We start from the raw sequence: 17,755 nt of genomic DNA on the forward strand, positions 1-17,755 counted from the left end.
TGTGTGTGTGTGTGTGTGGGGGGGGAGTGGAAGTAAACAGAAAAATGAGGATAACGAATTATAAGAGAATCAATAAAGTTAAAGACAGTCTCTTCTGTTGTGCGTGGGCATACAGATGTGTTGGAAATGACAGCCTTTCTCAAAAAAAATGGGAAAAGGCAGAAAGGAGGGCAGGAGTGGGCGAAGATTAAAGAAGCAAAAACAAAATGGGAAGTAAGTAGGAAACGACAGATGCTCCTTGTAGAGGACAGGACATTCATCTCAGTTGCGCCTTTTAAAAAAAGAAAAAAAAAAGTTCAAAAAGAATAAGAAATGATGGAGAGGAGAGTGAGTGAGAAACGTTGATGTTTGGGTGGGGAGGGGGGGGCAGTGGACTTGTGTCACAACAAACAACTGCATATACAAAAATAACTTTTCAAATACCATTTACAAAAACAAACAACCAATATTATCATCATTATTAATATTATTATTACAATCTTGTTCAGAGCCCGTTGTAGTTATCTCAAAGAGGGCTGGGCTGGCAACCTCTGCTTTTCCTCTGCCAACCAATTAAAACTTTGTTTTTAATCTAAGCATATAATTCCAAAAAAACAAAGAAAAAAAACAAAAACCAAACCCCTGAAATATTTGCCAGAAGCAAAAACAAGAGGGTAGCAGAATAATTTACAGTTTAAAGAAAAACATTGTGTAGAGGGAGGATTCATCATCATGCACTGATTTTCTTACATCTTCTGTTAATAGGAACATTTAGGAGATAGAAAAAAAGGAAATCTGAAGTATTTTATACCTAAACTGTCCTGTACAGCTCTTTATAAAACAATGCATATACTGTATAGTTATGGCAGCTAATGAAAGAGAACAAAAAAAGAATGAAAAAAAAAAGAAGAAAAAAAAAAAAAAAAAGGAGTAAACAGTAGTAGTCCTGGGTCCCTGGCTGCTGTTGTCCTATTGGATCATTGTCTCAGAAGCAGGTAAAGAACAACACGCCGTCAGATGAGAAACCAAACAAGTCTGACTTATAGAGAAGGCTTGGAGGTTTAATTTCAATCTGTCGAGTCAAAGGTTCAAGTGTTTCAGGCGATGTGTAACATTCAGACTCCGAAACACCGGGGTTTGTCGTGAGCAAACTGGCAGCTGAAAGGAAAGAAACTTTCATGGTCGATCAGCTGAGGTTTGGCAGAAGGAAAGAAACCCGACAGAAGAACGGCAAATAAACGGAAGAAATATGAGTCCCGAGCAGACGAGCCAGAAACACCGAAAGAAGAAAAGAGCAAATAAAGGAGGGCTGCCATCAGCTGTCTTCTCTGAAAGGTGGACTAAGGCAGGCTCATGGTCCCAGTTGTGAGAGTCAGAGTCACAGAGCTAACAAGTTCGGCTTTTTCTGTGTTTAATGTCATTTTATCTCAAACGTGGGTAGCTTAGAAAAAAAAATTCTCCAATTCATTAATTTAAGGTGGGACTGTACTCTTTGGTTCAGCTGCTTGGAGCTCACACATATATACTACACTTTACACAAATTCATTGGCTTTAATCTTACCGTTTTTGCTTTCAGACTATAGACTGTATATAGAAGATGTAACCACCATCTGTTTTTGATTTCCGTTTTTAAAACCTCAACTTTTCTTTTTCTTTTTTTTGACAGGTCATATGATCCGTAAGTGCTTAGTATTAGATTAATAAAATGCTAGAATTTCACTCACTGACACTGAAGCACAAACTTCTTTGATATGTCTGTGCAACAAGTCAGATACAAAAATGCCCCATAAATCACCAGCATCGCAAAAATGCTTCCTGTTTGGGTAAACCTGTCAATCAAAACAACGCCCCCCCCACCCCAGCTTTAAGCCTCACCAGTACCCATGTGAATAAGTAATGTAAAAATCCACCCACCATATTCTTTATATAAAGAGGCAAATAAGTTATAGAGCCCAAAAAAATGCTGGAAATTCAGAGATTTTAATATGGGACTATGGACTCTATGAAGCCTCAAGTGGCCACTACAGAAACTGCAGTTTTTGCTAGTTCGTTCTCATTTTTTTTATTTTTTTATTTTTTAAAGCTCAGTTAGTTGCCACTGAGACATTGACACAACTATTACTGCCCGCCCGCTGCCATAAAATCACCAGCTGCACTTTAATGAACACCACAATGGCCAAACTTTGTTAACCTGTCACTCTGGCAGAGAAGCATGGACGTGTAAAATAGCAGAGCTAACAACAGCAGTGAGAAACTGGTAACAGTGAGCTCTAGCGCTTTCGTTTCCGTGACGATCCTTTGTAATGTAGCACCAGCACTTTGAAACAGGGAGAGAGAGACAAAGAGAGAGCACCCTGGCAACCTGTGCATACCCAACAGAAATAGGTAACAGATTATCGAAGTTCGCTTTCAAGATTGTTGTTCGTTCAGTAGGAGGCAACAGACAACTTCTGGGAGTTCAGCCTCCCACAGTAGTTTTTCTAATTTAAGGTAATTCCTGATATAGGAGGAAAAAAAAATTCTCATTTGGCTTTAAACAAAGCGCTCAGCCTGAACACTTATTATTTATATTTGACATGTAACAGCCTTAAAAGTGAGGTGTCTACAGCTCATGGAGGAAAAACATGCCCGCTCTTAGTCTTCTCTCCAGTCACCCCCCCCCCCAAAAAAAAAAAAACAAAGGTGAGAAAACCCCCCCACAGGAATTATCCTTTATTAAAACAGGGAAATAACTGATCCCAGGTCAGCATCTAGAGTAGTCAAACCTGCCAACATCAGCAAGCTGAGGAGGAGAACATTCTAGCCTCTTGACTGTCCCTGCTCGGCACAGTGGCACTTTGCAGGGAGGACTGAGGAGGAGGAGGAGGAGGAAGAGGAGGGTACTGGCAGACAGTCACTCAGAAGGTTTTTCTATGAAATGCGTAGCATCTATCATCTTGGTTTTTGGACCAGCCAGGTGAGGTTGGTAGACCCCACCTCCTGACAAGGGAGGACAGTGGTGGTGGACGGGCAGCTGGACTGTTCCATCATGTCCACTCCAGGGGGGGTCGTCGAGGACCTTTGGGCTGAATGCAGCGGTTACCGAACCCTGGAAGGAGAAAATGTCTTAGCTCAGTTTGTTTTACCTCAACACCAGAGGGAAAACCTGCCTGTTCTCAAGAACCATCAAACGTTTTCTGCACATGTAGGCCAAAGCGAGCTTTCTGATCAGCAAAATCAGTGGCACAAATCAAAAAATGATGACCTTAATAGAAACCGTGTTTGTCAGCAATATTTTCTGCACAGATTCACCATTGATGTTCCTTCAAAGGCTCAACTAGTAGAGACTTGAACAACAACAGTATCCAATCACAATTACAAAATAAAAGCCGTCTACAACAAATGAGACAGTAGACTTACCCACCCAGCTCTGGCTTGCTGTTGTTGCTTGTTGTGGTGTCAGCAGATGGAAGGTCGGCTGGAGAGGTCGTCACACAGTCAGACGCATCTACACATAATCAAATGCAACAAGAAAGACAGATTAATGGGGTGGAAGTATTCTTGAAATAACAGTGGTGTATATGCTACTCATAATTCAAGTCAATTACATTATAAAGCAGATTTTAAAATGAGTTCGTTAGAGTGATATAGGATCATGTGAGAAAATATAAAAAAACATGAAGTCAAGAAGACAGAAAACATGCTTAACAAGACAGTACAGGATAAACATACAAGACTCTTAAAATAACTGAAAACAAAATGAATTACAGTGAAACCTTAAATGTTAAAATAGTGTAATCATTAAAAACTACCAACAGCTGTAGAAAGCGTATGTAACAAGTAGATATATGATAGCTTACAGCATTTATTGCTCAAGTCAAAAGTATACTAGTCAAAATAAAGAAACTCAAGTTTTATGTTTTAAATAGATTTTAGTTAAAAAAAAATTTATTTTTTTTGGGAGATATGGCCTCTGGACGTGATTCAAGCAGTCACTTGTCTGCTCACGGACCACACAAGTATTTTGATTTGCTGTTGAGGAGCTGCTCTCCATTCCTGAATGAGTGCAGCCACCTGCTGTGCAAAGATCATTGATTGTGGATGCCTCTCATGAACACATTAACCCAGCATCCAAACACTTGTATTGTATGTTCTGAGACCACCGGCTTGAGAATACAGAAAATTTAACAAACACTACAAGAGAGGTTATTTGTATCTGGTAAACAATCATGACCAACAAAAGTAAATGCAGTAAGAAGATGTTGTGTTCTGGTCTAGTGGAGAATCTACATTATTGTTACAGCTAGCTGCTAGCCCATTATAACCGTTTGTGCACTTTGCACATCTGTGGTACCCAGCTGTATCCCAGAATGCAAAGCACACCTGACCACATGAAGGACTTAGCTCAAACCTGCAGCATACACGTAGATGCAGTTTGCTCGGATTGCGTTCACACCACAAACAAAGTGCTCTGGCGTTCTGAGACCACCTCAGGGTCTCGGTGGGGTTGCTTTGGTATGCACCCGAGTCTGAATACTGCATTCACACCTGCATACCAAGAGGGGGAGGGACCGAACCAGAGAATAATTTAAACACACCAAATACCACAGGTGCAAAAAACAGCCTACCAGGTTTAAAATGTTGTAGAGAGAAATAGATTTAAGACAAAGACGAACACACAAAATGTGTGTTTTTTGGGGTTTTTTGACGAGGGCTTTAAATGTTTATGTATCAACACGTCCCATGAGACAACATCTGGTTCACTAGGTAGTGTTACTGTGCAAAAATTCAAACATTTCTCTCCCATGAAAGTTTGATGCTAAAAGCCCGGCTTGCAAAGCAGCCTTTTTATACTTAAGAAATGCTCCTAGTGAGTTATACTCATAAAAAGGTAAAAAAAAATATCCCCACTGAATTAAAGTCAAATAAGCTGTCATAGCCACAGTAAAACTACTGAAGCAATAAATTGGCATTAACCATCATCACACAATCCTCATAGCACAGATAAGCATATGCACTCATTATAATTGCAGCTCTCTCTAGACATGTTTTATCTTTTTCACTCCCTTTTCCCCCTCCTCCTGTATCTCTGTTACTCTCTCATCCTCGCAGCGGTTTTTCTGACCAACGCTGTCAGTGTTAGCATCGGCAGGCTAATTTGTAAATCACCAAAGGTCCCTTTCCTGCTCCGCTCTGCTGGCCAACTACTGTGAGCACAAAAAAAATATCGGGGAACATGCAGAGAGGCAGGGACGGAGAGTTCAAACAGAGGTGAGAGATGAAGAGAATTAGTGGACTAATGATTTGTGCGTTCGCACCTTTATGTGAACTCCACTCGGCTGAAGCTGATGTTTTCGCTTCCAAAGGGTCTGGCGGAGAGGAAGACAATCGGTGAATTTAACACAGGATGGGCGTTTGAGGACAAATGATCAAAAGACACACAATACAGCACAAATGCACACACATTCCCACATTCAGACACGCTTAAAAATCACAGTCAATCCTCAAAAAGGTGCTCCAAGTTGTGCCTGCATTTATGTAAAACATTTGAAATAATTAATTGAACCATAATGATCCGGGTGCACACAGTGGACAGCCTCTTAAACTGCTTTCTTTAAATTAACCTCATCTTTCTGCCCTCTTGTATCCATGTTTCTATTTGTAACTCGCTTCCCAAAGCTGTAACTATGACCGTCTCCATCTCTGCATGGCTGAAATAAGCAATGCTGACCTCTAGTGTTTCAAAACTGCCAAAGTACCTCTCAGCAGTGGTTTAATTCTTAACACAAACACCTCCTTTTCATCTCATGTGCTCCCTCGTGGCGGAATATTTTTAATACTGTTTTCTTCCACTATCAGAGGAGCTGTGCAGGGAGGAAGGAAAAAAAGAAGAAGAACAGCAGAAGGCAGCAGGATGGTCGCGCTAATGGCGAGTCAATCCTGTGAACGAGAGGCCTCCTACCTGCAATATGCGAGTCCATCTGGTTGTTTGAAGTGAGGATGACAGAGACTGAGGCCCCTACCTGTTCATACGCTGTACTAGGCAAGAGAAGCAGAACACAGAAAACCAGTTTCCTCCTGTTTCAGCTCACATCAGAGGCTGCCGACTGCATCAAACAACCACTGCTGCCTGGCTTTACTCTCACTACCAAGTTCGCGAAAATATGGCTAAACCACACAGCAGCACATGAATCTTTGATCCAACTGCCTCTTTCCCTCCCCCCCTTTTGTTAAAAGAAGGACAACACAATAACGTGGCCGCCCAGTCAATCCACACCACTGGGTACACACCTGTGGAACTTGACCAATGCAAACGCACCTGTGGCCAGTATGAAGGACTCAGGGGTTCGCTCGGGGAGAGGGGGAGGGGAGTCGTCGCTGTCCCAGCAGTCTGGGTTAAAAAGGTCAGAGGTCAAATGAGAAGCAAGGTTAACTACTGGCCGAGAAGGGCAAAAAGATCGGCAGTCATATGGAGACAAAAAGGCAAGAATGTTAAATGTTATATAATTTGTCTGCATATTGTTACTTTTTTATACAGATATTCACTGGTTCTATTTGGTGTATATCGTGTTATCATTACTTCATTTTAGGGATCAGAGAAATGTCCGTATAGTCTCATGTTTGCCATGCTGGCTGCCACTGGACTACTGGCAGATAAGATGACATTGACCCTTAGTAGTGTCGCTTAGTGATCTGCTCATTTTGTCCTTAAAAGATCTGGGATCCAGTTTTTGTTCAGCAAAGTTACATTTGTGCTTAAAGATTTTAAAACCGTTAATAATCTGTTAATTTCTCTGTCTGGCAAGAAACAATGAATAAATGAAAATAAAAACAATATCCACAATGGCCAATCTGTTATTTTTAGCGATGTTTTCAGTTTGTGGAACCGCCACACTTAAGTCATAGCTACAGTTTCTTAAAAATCTCTTCTTCAAAATTCAGCATCATCGTTACCCGGTTATAGTTAAGTTAGTGTGACATATGAAGGGGAAAATATGACACTTTAAAGTTTGGCTGGTTAAGATACTTCTGCTTTACACAAAGCCAGCAGTTATCCTTACTATGAATTATAAATTAAACCCTTCTCATATGCCAACCAAGAAAGTTAAAAAAGAAATCAGCTGACTTTCTTGGTTGGCAAAAAGAGTCAAAGTCAAAATCTTAAGTTAAATATTAGGTGATGTCCCCTTCATCTAATATTCCACCATCTGGCCAAGGCCCACTGCCTTTCTGTGGATACTCCGGATGCTCGAGCTTCCTCCCAGAGTCCAAAGACATGCAATTAGTGTGATTAGGTTAACTGGTGATTCTAAATTGCCTATAGGTAGGGCTGTTCGATATAACGATATATATCGGATGACGATATAAAAACGTCTATCGTTTCATTTTACGCTATCGTTTGTTTCGTGGTGTCGTAAAATAAACCGTTTACAGCAATATTTTTTCATCATTTTGATAGTCACTGTAGTGGCTATATTCATTTCTTAAAGTTCTCTCTTTCTCTTATATTTAATATAACCACACTACTGACGGACAAGCGGCTGTTTTTATGCGTTGTCGTTAGCAACAACAACAACGGTAAAACCATCGCGTGTCCGCTTGTTTATTTTCCACACAAACCTTTCACAATAAAGCTCAAGATCCTGTTGAGACTTTTCAAAATAAACTGAATCACGTGAAAGAGCAGATTATTTACGGATGAGAAGTAAAAAAGAGCCGCCAGGTGCTAAAAAATAAACCTTAGACTCAAACGTTAGAGCAGGCTTTTCCCCGCAGCACGCCGTGTAATAAATACTCACAAAGAAAACGGCGGCTGTTACAACTTATGTCTAAAAATGTATCGTTTCATGCATCGGTTAAAATACTCGACTCCAGGTACACGATGCGCAGCTGTAAACACTTCACGCAAGTCGAGCTGCCTGAGATTCACAGAATTTACATAAAAAGTTACAATTTTGTGATTTATATGTTATCAGATGATAGATGTATTATATCGGGATATGAGATTTTGGTCATATCGCACAGCCCTACCTATAGGTGTGAATGTGAGTGCAAATGGTTTGTCTCTCTGTGTTAACCCTGCATCCCTGCAGGTGACCTGTCTAAATTTTAAAAAAATCCCAAATGTTGTCTGAAAGTTTTTAGGTGTAGATGGGACACAACACCACCTCAGCATAAACTGTATGCTCTGGTAAATGTCATCTTGTTTGCAGACAGTCCAATCACAATCAAAAACGCAAAAGCTTAAGAAATGTATTAGACCACCTGTGTTAAAAACAAGAAAAACATTTTGTATTAGAAATGGATCAAAAACTGATTTTTTCTGTAAACTGTACATATAAAAACTCATGAATAACGTGATAATTATATTTCAGAATTAAAAACACTGTTTTGATTATTTTTATAATTATAAACTAAAACATTAGCTGTATATATTTGATCCCTCCATAATTTCCTGCTCATTTTGCTTAATTCTTCTTTGTTTGTTACAGGCTTGTAAAGCACTGTGAGCTGCACTAATCTCTCTAAAATGGGCAATTACAAAAGGTGTGAGTGATTCATTGGCAATGCAGTCAGCAAAACAGGCAGCCACCAGCTTTCTATTGACCAACCACAAAGCAGCAATTTGCTCAGTGCAACTCCTCAACAAAGCAGCCATTAGATGCTTGCAACCAATCAAACAGCAGCTGTTAGCTTTTCATAACTGAAGCACTGCTGCAGCCCAGACAGAGTGTGAGAGAAAGCCAAGCAGACTGAAACAGTCGACGTCAAAACAGACACATTTTCACATCCGATTTTAAATATTGGAAATACTCGAGGAGAGCGTGACATCAGGTATAATGCCAGAGATTCAATGGCATGTCAGTATATTTTGAATTTAAACTGCACAGACGATTTAAGCCCAGTCCACTCAATTTCACGTGAGCTCAGATCAAAGAAAGAAGAGCAGCAGAAGTCTCAGTCCTCACACCCCACCAGGAGATTAAAACCCACTTCTCCTTGTCACAATCACATCAATCCCAAACAGCGTGACACTGTCTGTTTGACCCAACGTGCACCAAAGTGGCGTAAGTGCATTCATCAGTATCATGCAGTGTTGATCTTTCCCCATCCAACATGCACACAGTTTTCTGCTCGCAAACACACAAAACAATTTCATTCATCCTTTCTCCCATTCACAAATTCCCTCACTTAGACAAACACACATAAACAAGCTGAAGGAGGAAGAGTTGTTTCCACACATGTCCATATTTGCAGCATTCCTCCCAAACCAACCAATTAGTCAAACAGTCATGCTTTGTGTGAGACTCACTGGAAACTATCTCTCTCCGATTTTCTTGTCATTTCCTCTTATTCCTTTCTTCCATTCCTCCCGTTTTGCCCTCTCCTGGCCTCTAACTCCTCAGCAGTGAGAACACAGTGTGTGTGTTGACAGATATAGCTTGTCATTAGATTGTTGTTTGAGACCTCTGGCTCCTTACCGACCCAGAAAATTACTCTACAGTGTGATTTTTTTTTATTTCCTGAGTGTACAGTAGTTGAGTGCAAGCTTACTTGGTGCCTTCATGTGCATTTCAGGGAGATTGTTCTTGACTATTTGCCTGCTAAACCTCATTGTTTAGTGTTTAGTTTTCATAATTTCTTAATTAATTTCACATATTTTAAAGAATTGAGAAGGAAAGCAGTTCAAGCAACTGATCGACCTACTTGCTAAGGATGGAGAGACCGTTGGTGTGATCTGCCCTGCAATTGACATCGGCGACACCTTTCTGACCGGCTGCTGGTCTCCATGTTGAGAGGATGCCGTTACGGTGGCAGTCGCTGTGGATACGCTTGTACGAAAAGCTTCCTTTCCTCCTCCGGACATCTCCTCGGACACCTTCCCCTCCTCGTCCGAGTTGTCAGAGTGCAGGGGGTTGGTGAAACTCAGGGCAGTCCTAACAGGTGTGGAGGAGGAGGAGGAGGAGGAAGAGGAGAGGTGGGAGGAGGAGGATGAGGATGGAGCTACACGGTCTGAGGAGGAAGAAGAGGAGGTGGTCTTGGGGTACTGTTTGTCCGGGCTGTTGCTGTGTTGAGTCCACGCTGCATGGCCGGCTTTCAAATCCCCTCCCTGCTTCTCCACCTTCTCTCCACTCTTCACAGGAAGGTGGTTCGGCCTGGCGAGGCTGCCTCCATCTGCTTGACTCTCTCCACATCCACAAGCTCCTCCCTCTGTGCCAGAGTCCTCTGACAGAGAGGAGCTGGATGTCAGAAGGGACTGACCAGTGCGAGCTTTAAATGCGTGACTTCTTTGCAGTGCGCAGCTGTTGTTACTAGAACTGGAGCCTTGTCCGCCGGCTACTCCCATCGACGAGGAGGTGTCAAAGCTGCGAGGTCCTTCTTGCAGTGGCACCTTTTTAATCTCAATGCTGAGCTTCCTCTCGATTCGAGGAGCACCAGAACAATCAACAGCTGGGGAGAGGGGCGAGGATGGGGTCTGAGTCTGGCTTTGGCCTGATTCTGACTTTGAAGACATTTTGTTGTTGTAGTTGTCATTGAGATCCAGACTTGAGACCTGACTCTGCTGTTTTCGGCTTAGTTGCTCTTGATCTTTCTGCTCTGAGGGACTGGTCTGTTTGTTTGGACTGGGCTCTAGCTGATTCTGCTGCTGGTCTGTGTTCTTATCCTGAAATAAACGTAAAGTAGAACAAATGAGACATGTAATCTCCCCCCCTTCACAAAAAGCAAAACATTCACACGCCACCAGAAATCTTTGATGTTTAAGTTAGAGTTCAGAAAAAGCTGATTAAGCAGGCCCCACACACAAAAAACAAACATGAGCTGTAGGAGAACAAAACAACCTTATTTATATTCATGCATTTTCATACTTCTGCTGTTATTATAGACTGTGAGCCGGTTGTTTTCCCTTCTAGACTGAAACTTAATTCTTCTGAAATAATAATTTACTACATTTTACTTGCACAAAAACAAAAGAAATCATCATAACAGACACATAGATCATGGAATCAGCTGCAGTTCTTTAGTGATGTTACGGTTTGTTTAGAACATAAATAATGTCAAAAGACAAAAATGCAACTTTTTCCACTGCTAAAAGATAAAGATTTCCTTTTTACAGCATCTCATTTTGATACTTCCTGTAAAGTTACACCTATACCTACATGATGGGAACTTTTCATTGGAACAAAAACAACTTAAACAACTCAACTTGGTAATGAACTTAATTTTCCACTTAAATGTGTAATTACGTGCTCCTAAACCAGGACCACTGTAATAACAGGGAGTACCCATGTCAGAGGGCTAACTCCTACTTTATGGTCTACGTACTGGCTGCGTCCTGCCCCATCTGTGATATCTTCACAACTATGTAACTGATGCCCCGTGAGCATGAACGAGTGGCACAACACACACACACAAAAAACCCCAAAGCAAACAAAAGCGATGGATCAACGACAGAAAAAGCTCGAGTAGCCCACAGACAGGATGTACCACATATTTTTAACACTGCCCCTCTATCAGCCGTCCCTGCAAGTATATGGACATCTATAGCTGCCAACAGACTGCCCACGCACTATCGTTGCTAAATCACAGCTTCCCCATCATTCAGTCTAGGAAATTCCATAACCATTAGCTGACTTAATATATAACAGGTTTTACCAGACCAATTACTATTCTTATATCCGTGCAACTTCCCATGTACAATAAAAACCCTTTAGATACATACCATGTAGTTCTATACACAATAGTATCCTATAAGTTGCCAATTTTTAGTTTATGTCCAGCTCACCTCTGTCACGTTGTGCTGCGCAGTAGCGAGGACATGGATGACGGGTTTGGGATGGTAGCGGTCATTGTCCTGTCGCACGTTCGTGACAGTCGGGAAGGCTGACGGAGGAGATGGGGTCAGAATGGGTGGTACGGGGTGAGCCTCTGGGGGTTGGAGGATCTCTTCCTTTACGTCGCCTTCTACCTGCGTACTAGACAGAGAGAAAGAGAGGGAGAGGAAAAAAAGAAAAGCCCACAAGAGTTTGTTACTGAATAAATATTACAGTTGACAGTGAGAGTGACAGGCTTTTGATGATCTTTAATGAGACATTCCTACAGAGGCCAAAATTCATAAAAATTATTTTTTTACTGTTAAACTAAACCCTGGATTTTCTAGCCTGGATAAAAAGTTAAAGTTTTGTGCTGCGGGTAAGAAAATCAAAATGATGCAATGGCAAGAAATTCATCCTGCTGATCAGGAAACGCCCAGAAATTCTGACATCCTAAGAAGGGCGAATTACAAGGCTTATATGACGAAATTAACTTTTAATCTCATGTACGTATAAAACTAAAAGTAGGTCTGTGCTATGTTTTGTTCACCACTAGATGGCAGAATTTGAAAAAAAGTCTATACTTTTAGCCCTGTAGAGACAAATTCCATTTCTTATGTGATATTTTAAGACTTCTGCTCTCACCCATATTATGTGGCTTTAACAGTGACATAACCTGCCAATGTGACAAAGTGAAAACGGATCAGTGCTAAAGAGTTTCATTTCTCAAAATATAAATGGTGCTGTAACCAACAGTCTAAGACAGCTTTCTTCTTAAAGTATCGAAAGTATTTTATTCTCTTCCGTGCAGCTTCCTCAGAGCACAGAAGCAGAAAAAGACAAGTGTCAGTAACATGACAGCATCTATGGCTATTCAAGATAAGTTGTGAATGATTACTTCACCGGCCCACATAACTTTACCACATGTACAGTATTTTAGTAATGTAGCCTACTAATAAATAGTTCTGTAAAGCTCGCAGTGTAGGTGTGTGAGTTGCATACAGGATACAGTGGTTATGACAAAGCTAGCCACAGAGAGATGGAAAGTGACACAAGCAAATATTGTTCAATACATTTATATGCTGTACGCATGCAAAAATACAGATACAGAAAAGCAGTCAAAGGAAGTGGTGGTGTACCAATTTAGGAGCACATGACCAAGACAAGAGCCAGCATACAGGCTGACAGCACATGATGCTGTGTGTGGATCAGAGGCAGGCAGACACAAAGTCAGACACTGAAGTCGCAAGCTAGAAGCTCGGGGGATTTCCTTTCATTGAGCAACTTTGGAGTTGCAGTCAAACCATAAAAGCCTTCCTCATTAAGCCTCAGAATTGCAGCACAGAAGACGTTCTTCTTTCACAGAGGCTTAGATCTGCCGTGTGTATTCTTGTTTACTTGCTCTTCCAGACAAACATTTGTTCACATTTTTTAATAAGAGCCCAGCTGATAATGGATTCTTAAGGCCGGTGCAGTTTTGATGTTCTCCAGAAATGTACACTTCCCAACCCAAAGAGTCTCACACACTAGTATTTTAGTGGACTGCCTTTAGCTGTGATGTGGCACTGTTTCAACAAACTTAGGGAGTGTTAGAGGATTTGGACCACTGTGTAAAGTCTTTTGCAGCACATCCCAAAGGATTCTCAGACGGGTTCAGTTCTGAACTCTGATGATCGATTCATGTGCAAAAATTATGTCTCATGCTCCCATGTGAACCCAATGAATCCTGGCATTGTCATCTTGGCCTATGCCCGTACTACCAAAACAAGACAAGAAAACAAACAAACAAAAAAAAACACTGATGCAAAATGTAAGCAGTGTATTCAAATAATCAGCTGACCAATAGAAGCAACCCAAGAATCATAAAACTGACCTCACAACCTCAGTAGGCACTAGGCACGCCCGTGATATGCGTCTAGAATCCATGCTTTACATTGCCAAGCAAACTGACAGCTACACAGCTGTTTAGTCCCAATCTCTTGGGTTCTCTTCATATTTTGCATTTAGAAATGATCTTATTTTCACTAATAAACATAGTAATACTAAACACAGTAATCTCAAACCACTTTCCTTATAGATTTATTCCTGACCACACCTGACACTTTAATTGAACACTTCATAACGTAGCATCAGTAGTTTCTGCTTCTTTTGCTTGATGCAAAATAATGTAACCTTTCTGAAACATCTTTTCCACGATCCCGGGACATGTCTTCTGACATGTTTTAAGCAATTATCCATTGGAAGACTGTTTGCATTTGCTTCCTTAAATTAAGTAGCCTTTTTGGCTAAATTGTGTATTTCACAAACTAGTTAGAAACTTGGGCTCGTGTCAAAATGACCACATCCACAAAAATATGACTACTTGACATTTCCTAACAAGAAGGCTATGGACATACAAACCTCCAGTATCCCAATATGACGGGCTAATATCAGCTAATAATATAGGCCACTGAATAAAGCCAAACTAAGTTGATTGTATTGTAAAACTAGAACTCGTGTGCATAACTTTTCCTCCAATTCTTGGAAGGGTGGGCTGTTCCAGAACAACAGCATATTTAGCTTTCAGGCTCAACATAACTTAAACTAGACACCACTATCTCTTTGTTTTCTTTAATGAAAACTTTAATTACCCATGAGAATTTCTTCTTCTATGTCATCTTTGTTGCCTGAGCAAGCATGAGATATTTAACAACACAGATTCCCAACTGGATCCGGTTATTTCCACGGGGGATTATAGACATTCGGATGCCACAAAGATTTTTTTTTTTGGGCCCTATAAGATGAGATGAGATGAAATTTTAATGATTCCTAAGGGGAGGTTGAGCTGTTACAGGAGCAAACACTAATAAGTCACTGAAAAACAAACAAGGCGTAAAGAGAGGAGAATAAAGAAAAAATGAAGCTGCAGGCAACTCAGTGACAACTGCAGCATGTGTGACGAAATGTAAACATGTATTACAAAAATATAAGAGTTTAAATCAAATGCAGAAAGTACTAGTACTGCTGCTTTCCTGAGGGATCTAATGATTAAATAAAAAAGCCCAAATTATTCTGTTTAATGATAAAAGATGAAAAAGATCCAAGATTTCTCTCGTTTTGTTCAACAGAAGCAACAACACTTCAATTCAGCTCACTCTAACTTTTGCTAAAAACTGCTAAAACTATCCTGCAACAATGTCAGCATACAAAAAATGTATTAGTGTCATGTTGTCAACCAGCACAATGTCAAAAATCAGTCCTATCATGTTAGGACACTGGTGACACAATCCAGAAGAGTTCATTGTGACTATACCAGGATCTGCCCACAGTGTTCTTCATATTGTGTAGGTAGTAGGGGTGGGGGGGAAAATCAATACTGTGTAGTATCGTGATATTTTGTTTGCTAATAATGTATCGATACAGGGACAGCAGAAATCGATATTTTGTTACAAAAAAAAAGTTTGTGGAATGGAACATGCTCTGACTTCAGAGCATTTTGATCCTTTTTCTGAGCAAGAATCCTGACATTCCTTCACTGTCCAAATGTGTTTAACTTTTTTTTTTGGCAGCAATAAACATGACAGTTTACTTATTTTAATTTAAGACATGTTTTATTTTAATTAAGTTTAAAACTTTTTTATTTAATGTAAAATTATATTTTGTTTTAATTTACTTTCAAATTCTTCAGTTGCTGAAGGGGCTGCATAGTTTTCATAAATTTCAAAGTTCAGAATAGCTATAATTGTACCAGATGGTTGCATTCAGTTAAGTTGGACTAGACTGTAATACAAACCGTTCAGTTTGTCAACAATAAAACTGACTGAAATGAGAGACTGAGTGTGAGACTTTGATATTAGATAAAATGAATATTGATAAAGTTTACCTTTATGGACAGAATCTGAAGATCGCAAAATATTTAAAAAAAATTGCAATAATATCGTATCGTGCGTTAAGTATTGTGATAATATCGTATCGTGGGATGTATGGTGATTCCCACCTCTAGTAGGTAGCTCCCTTTTCGCCTGCTAAACAACCGCTTCCCCATTGTGTCCTTTAAAGATGTCCTATAGTGACTGGCACCGACACATGAGCAGCAGATCCAGTCGTGCAGGGTGTAAAGTGGGAGGGTCAATGGATCAGACTTGTTTTTCCAGCACATCCCAGGGATGCTTGATCAGAATGAGATCTGGGGAATTTGAAGGCCATTTCAACACCCTGAACTCTTTGTCATGGATCTCAAACATTCCTGCTGAAGACTAAGGATTGTATGTAGCATGTTTGCAAGTTTAGGTAGGTGTAACAGTCACATCAGTGCCACAGCTGCTTCCACTGGCTTGTGTTCTTTCTATTATCTTTTGCCATCTTTCCCCCAACATGCACCTAGCCACAGAGACAAGGTAAAAGCGGAAGTCTGATGTGTTTTAGCAACCAGCAGTAGAGTTTTCAGAACTTTGGTTTAGACTCCCTTCAGGTCTTGTGGCATCATTGAGTCATGCTCAGTTCTCCTGTTTTGGTAAGTACTAATCATTGCTTACTGGGAACACATGACATAATGTGTTGGAGATGCTCTAATCTAGTTGTCTTGTCACTACCTTGACAAAGTCACTCACTTTAGTTTCCAAGTTCAGCACATCAACTTCAAGAACTCTTCACTTGTTGGTTAATAGTGATTATCGTGGCCAGTGTTGGGAAGGTTACTTTTAAAATGTATTCCATTACAGATTACATGCCCCAAAATGTATTCTGTAACGTATTCCGTTTCTACTTTGGCAGCTTCTTACTCGATGAGAGTAACGTATTCTGAATACTTTGGATTACTTAATATATTATCATGCTGTTTACAACTACGTGAATGTACTATTGCTGTGATTTATTACCGTTACCGAACCATAGTAAAGGGACCTCTGGCTAATACGTGGGGTTCGTGTCGGGCTCGTAGCCGAAAAAAAGCTTTACTTTGTTGTCTGGGTCAACTTTTCTTGCAAGAGACAGAGAGAGGCGTTGAAAGGCTGCTCCAACGGAACTTATTGTTTCGGAGGAAAACACAAACACAGCGTACAGTCTTAATAGCTTACTTACACCTGGGCTCGTCAGGCACTCTTCTTGGCTGCAGTGGTTATTATTATATTTACATGCTTCCAGCTCCTGTTTTTGCTCGATGACAACTCGTACTTTTCCTTTTTCTCCCTCCCTCGCTCACAGACACATAACGGGTATGACAGTCCATTCTCCCTGCAGCACGGACTACACTGCCTATGATGCTACATTCTTTAGAGCATTCTTTAGAACATCTGCGGTACATGTATTCCGTTACTCCCCAACACTGATCGTGGCTCATAGGTGCACACACAAGATTATTCGCTAATGCATACATTTCTCCTGTAAACCTTAAAATCCTTCATTTTTCACTCATAAATCAATCCACAGACACGCAAAAACAAGTTTGGAGCAGCAGGTGGTTGCGGCTTTGGTGGTCACAGCCAGAGCTCTGTGCCTGCCTCACCTTCCTCAGCAGAAAATAGAAGGTAGAGGATGCTTTGTAAAATTAAAAGCAATTAGAGGAGTCACTATACAGCATCACCCATCTTTTGTTCCACTGGGACAACTAAAAATGTGTATGATATAATGTTTAACACTTGAGTATCATACTATTGCTCACATTTTACTACCTCAAAAACACAGATGTCAGTTTTGTTACGTCATAGGTTACATCACCAAGATGCTACTGACACATTTTAGCCAGAAGCCCAGAAGTATTGAGGTTTTAAACCCATCCCTAATGGCAGAGCATGAGTAAAAGCCATGACTCCCTCGAGTTCCTGCAGCATCTCCCCTCCACCCTTCTCTCTCTCCCTCTCTCACAACCAAAGATTCTTCTACACATTTACACCACTGCAGGACCCACTGGGAGTGTGGCCGGCAGAGTGTGGTTTATGTCTGTAAAAATAGCTCTCGCCATCAATAGAACACTCTCAGGCTTAAACTAGGCCTTGACATCATTTCTT

The 17,755-nt window shown here is 40.7% G+C and overlaps 1 protein-coding gene across 4 annotated transcripts in view; it reads right to left on the minus strand.

The window, feature by feature from the left end:
* Window positions 1-347: 347 nt before the first annotated feature.
* The window catches only part of ptpn12 (protein tyrosine phosphatase non-receptor type 12), a 56,904-nt gene continuing 39,496 nt past the window's right edge, over window positions 348-17,755 (minus strand). Inside the window, exons 13-18 of one of the 4 annotated variants that reach the window (XM_026147409.1) lie at window positions 11,744-11,933; window positions 9,667-10,624; window positions 6,278-6,349; window positions 5,277-5,327; window positions 3,383-3,466; window positions 348-3,067 (exon numbers count right to left, since the gene is read on the minus strand). In XM_026147409.1, coding sequence (XP_026003194.1) covers window positions 3,006-3,067; window positions 3,383-3,466; window positions 5,277-5,327; window positions 6,278-6,349; window positions 9,667-10,624; window positions 11,744-11,933 — 1,417 coding nt within the window. In that variant the 3' untranslated portion in view covers window positions 348-3,005. Of the gene's footprint in view, window positions 3,068-3,378; window positions 3,467-5,276; window positions 5,328-6,277; window positions 6,350-9,666; window positions 10,625-11,743; window positions 11,934-17,755 lie in introns of all 4 variants that reach the window. The other 3 variants (XM_026147410.1, XM_026147411.1, XM_026147412.1) reach the window with 3 other exon arrangements.

Source organism: Astatotilapia calliptera, chromosome 17, assembly GCF_900246225.1.
Source record: "Astatotilapia calliptera chromosome 17, fAstCal1.2, whole genome shotgun sequence".
NCBI classification, from domain to species: domain Eukaryota; kingdom Metazoa; phylum Chordata; class Actinopteri; order Cichliformes; family Cichlidae; genus Astatotilapia; species Astatotilapia calliptera.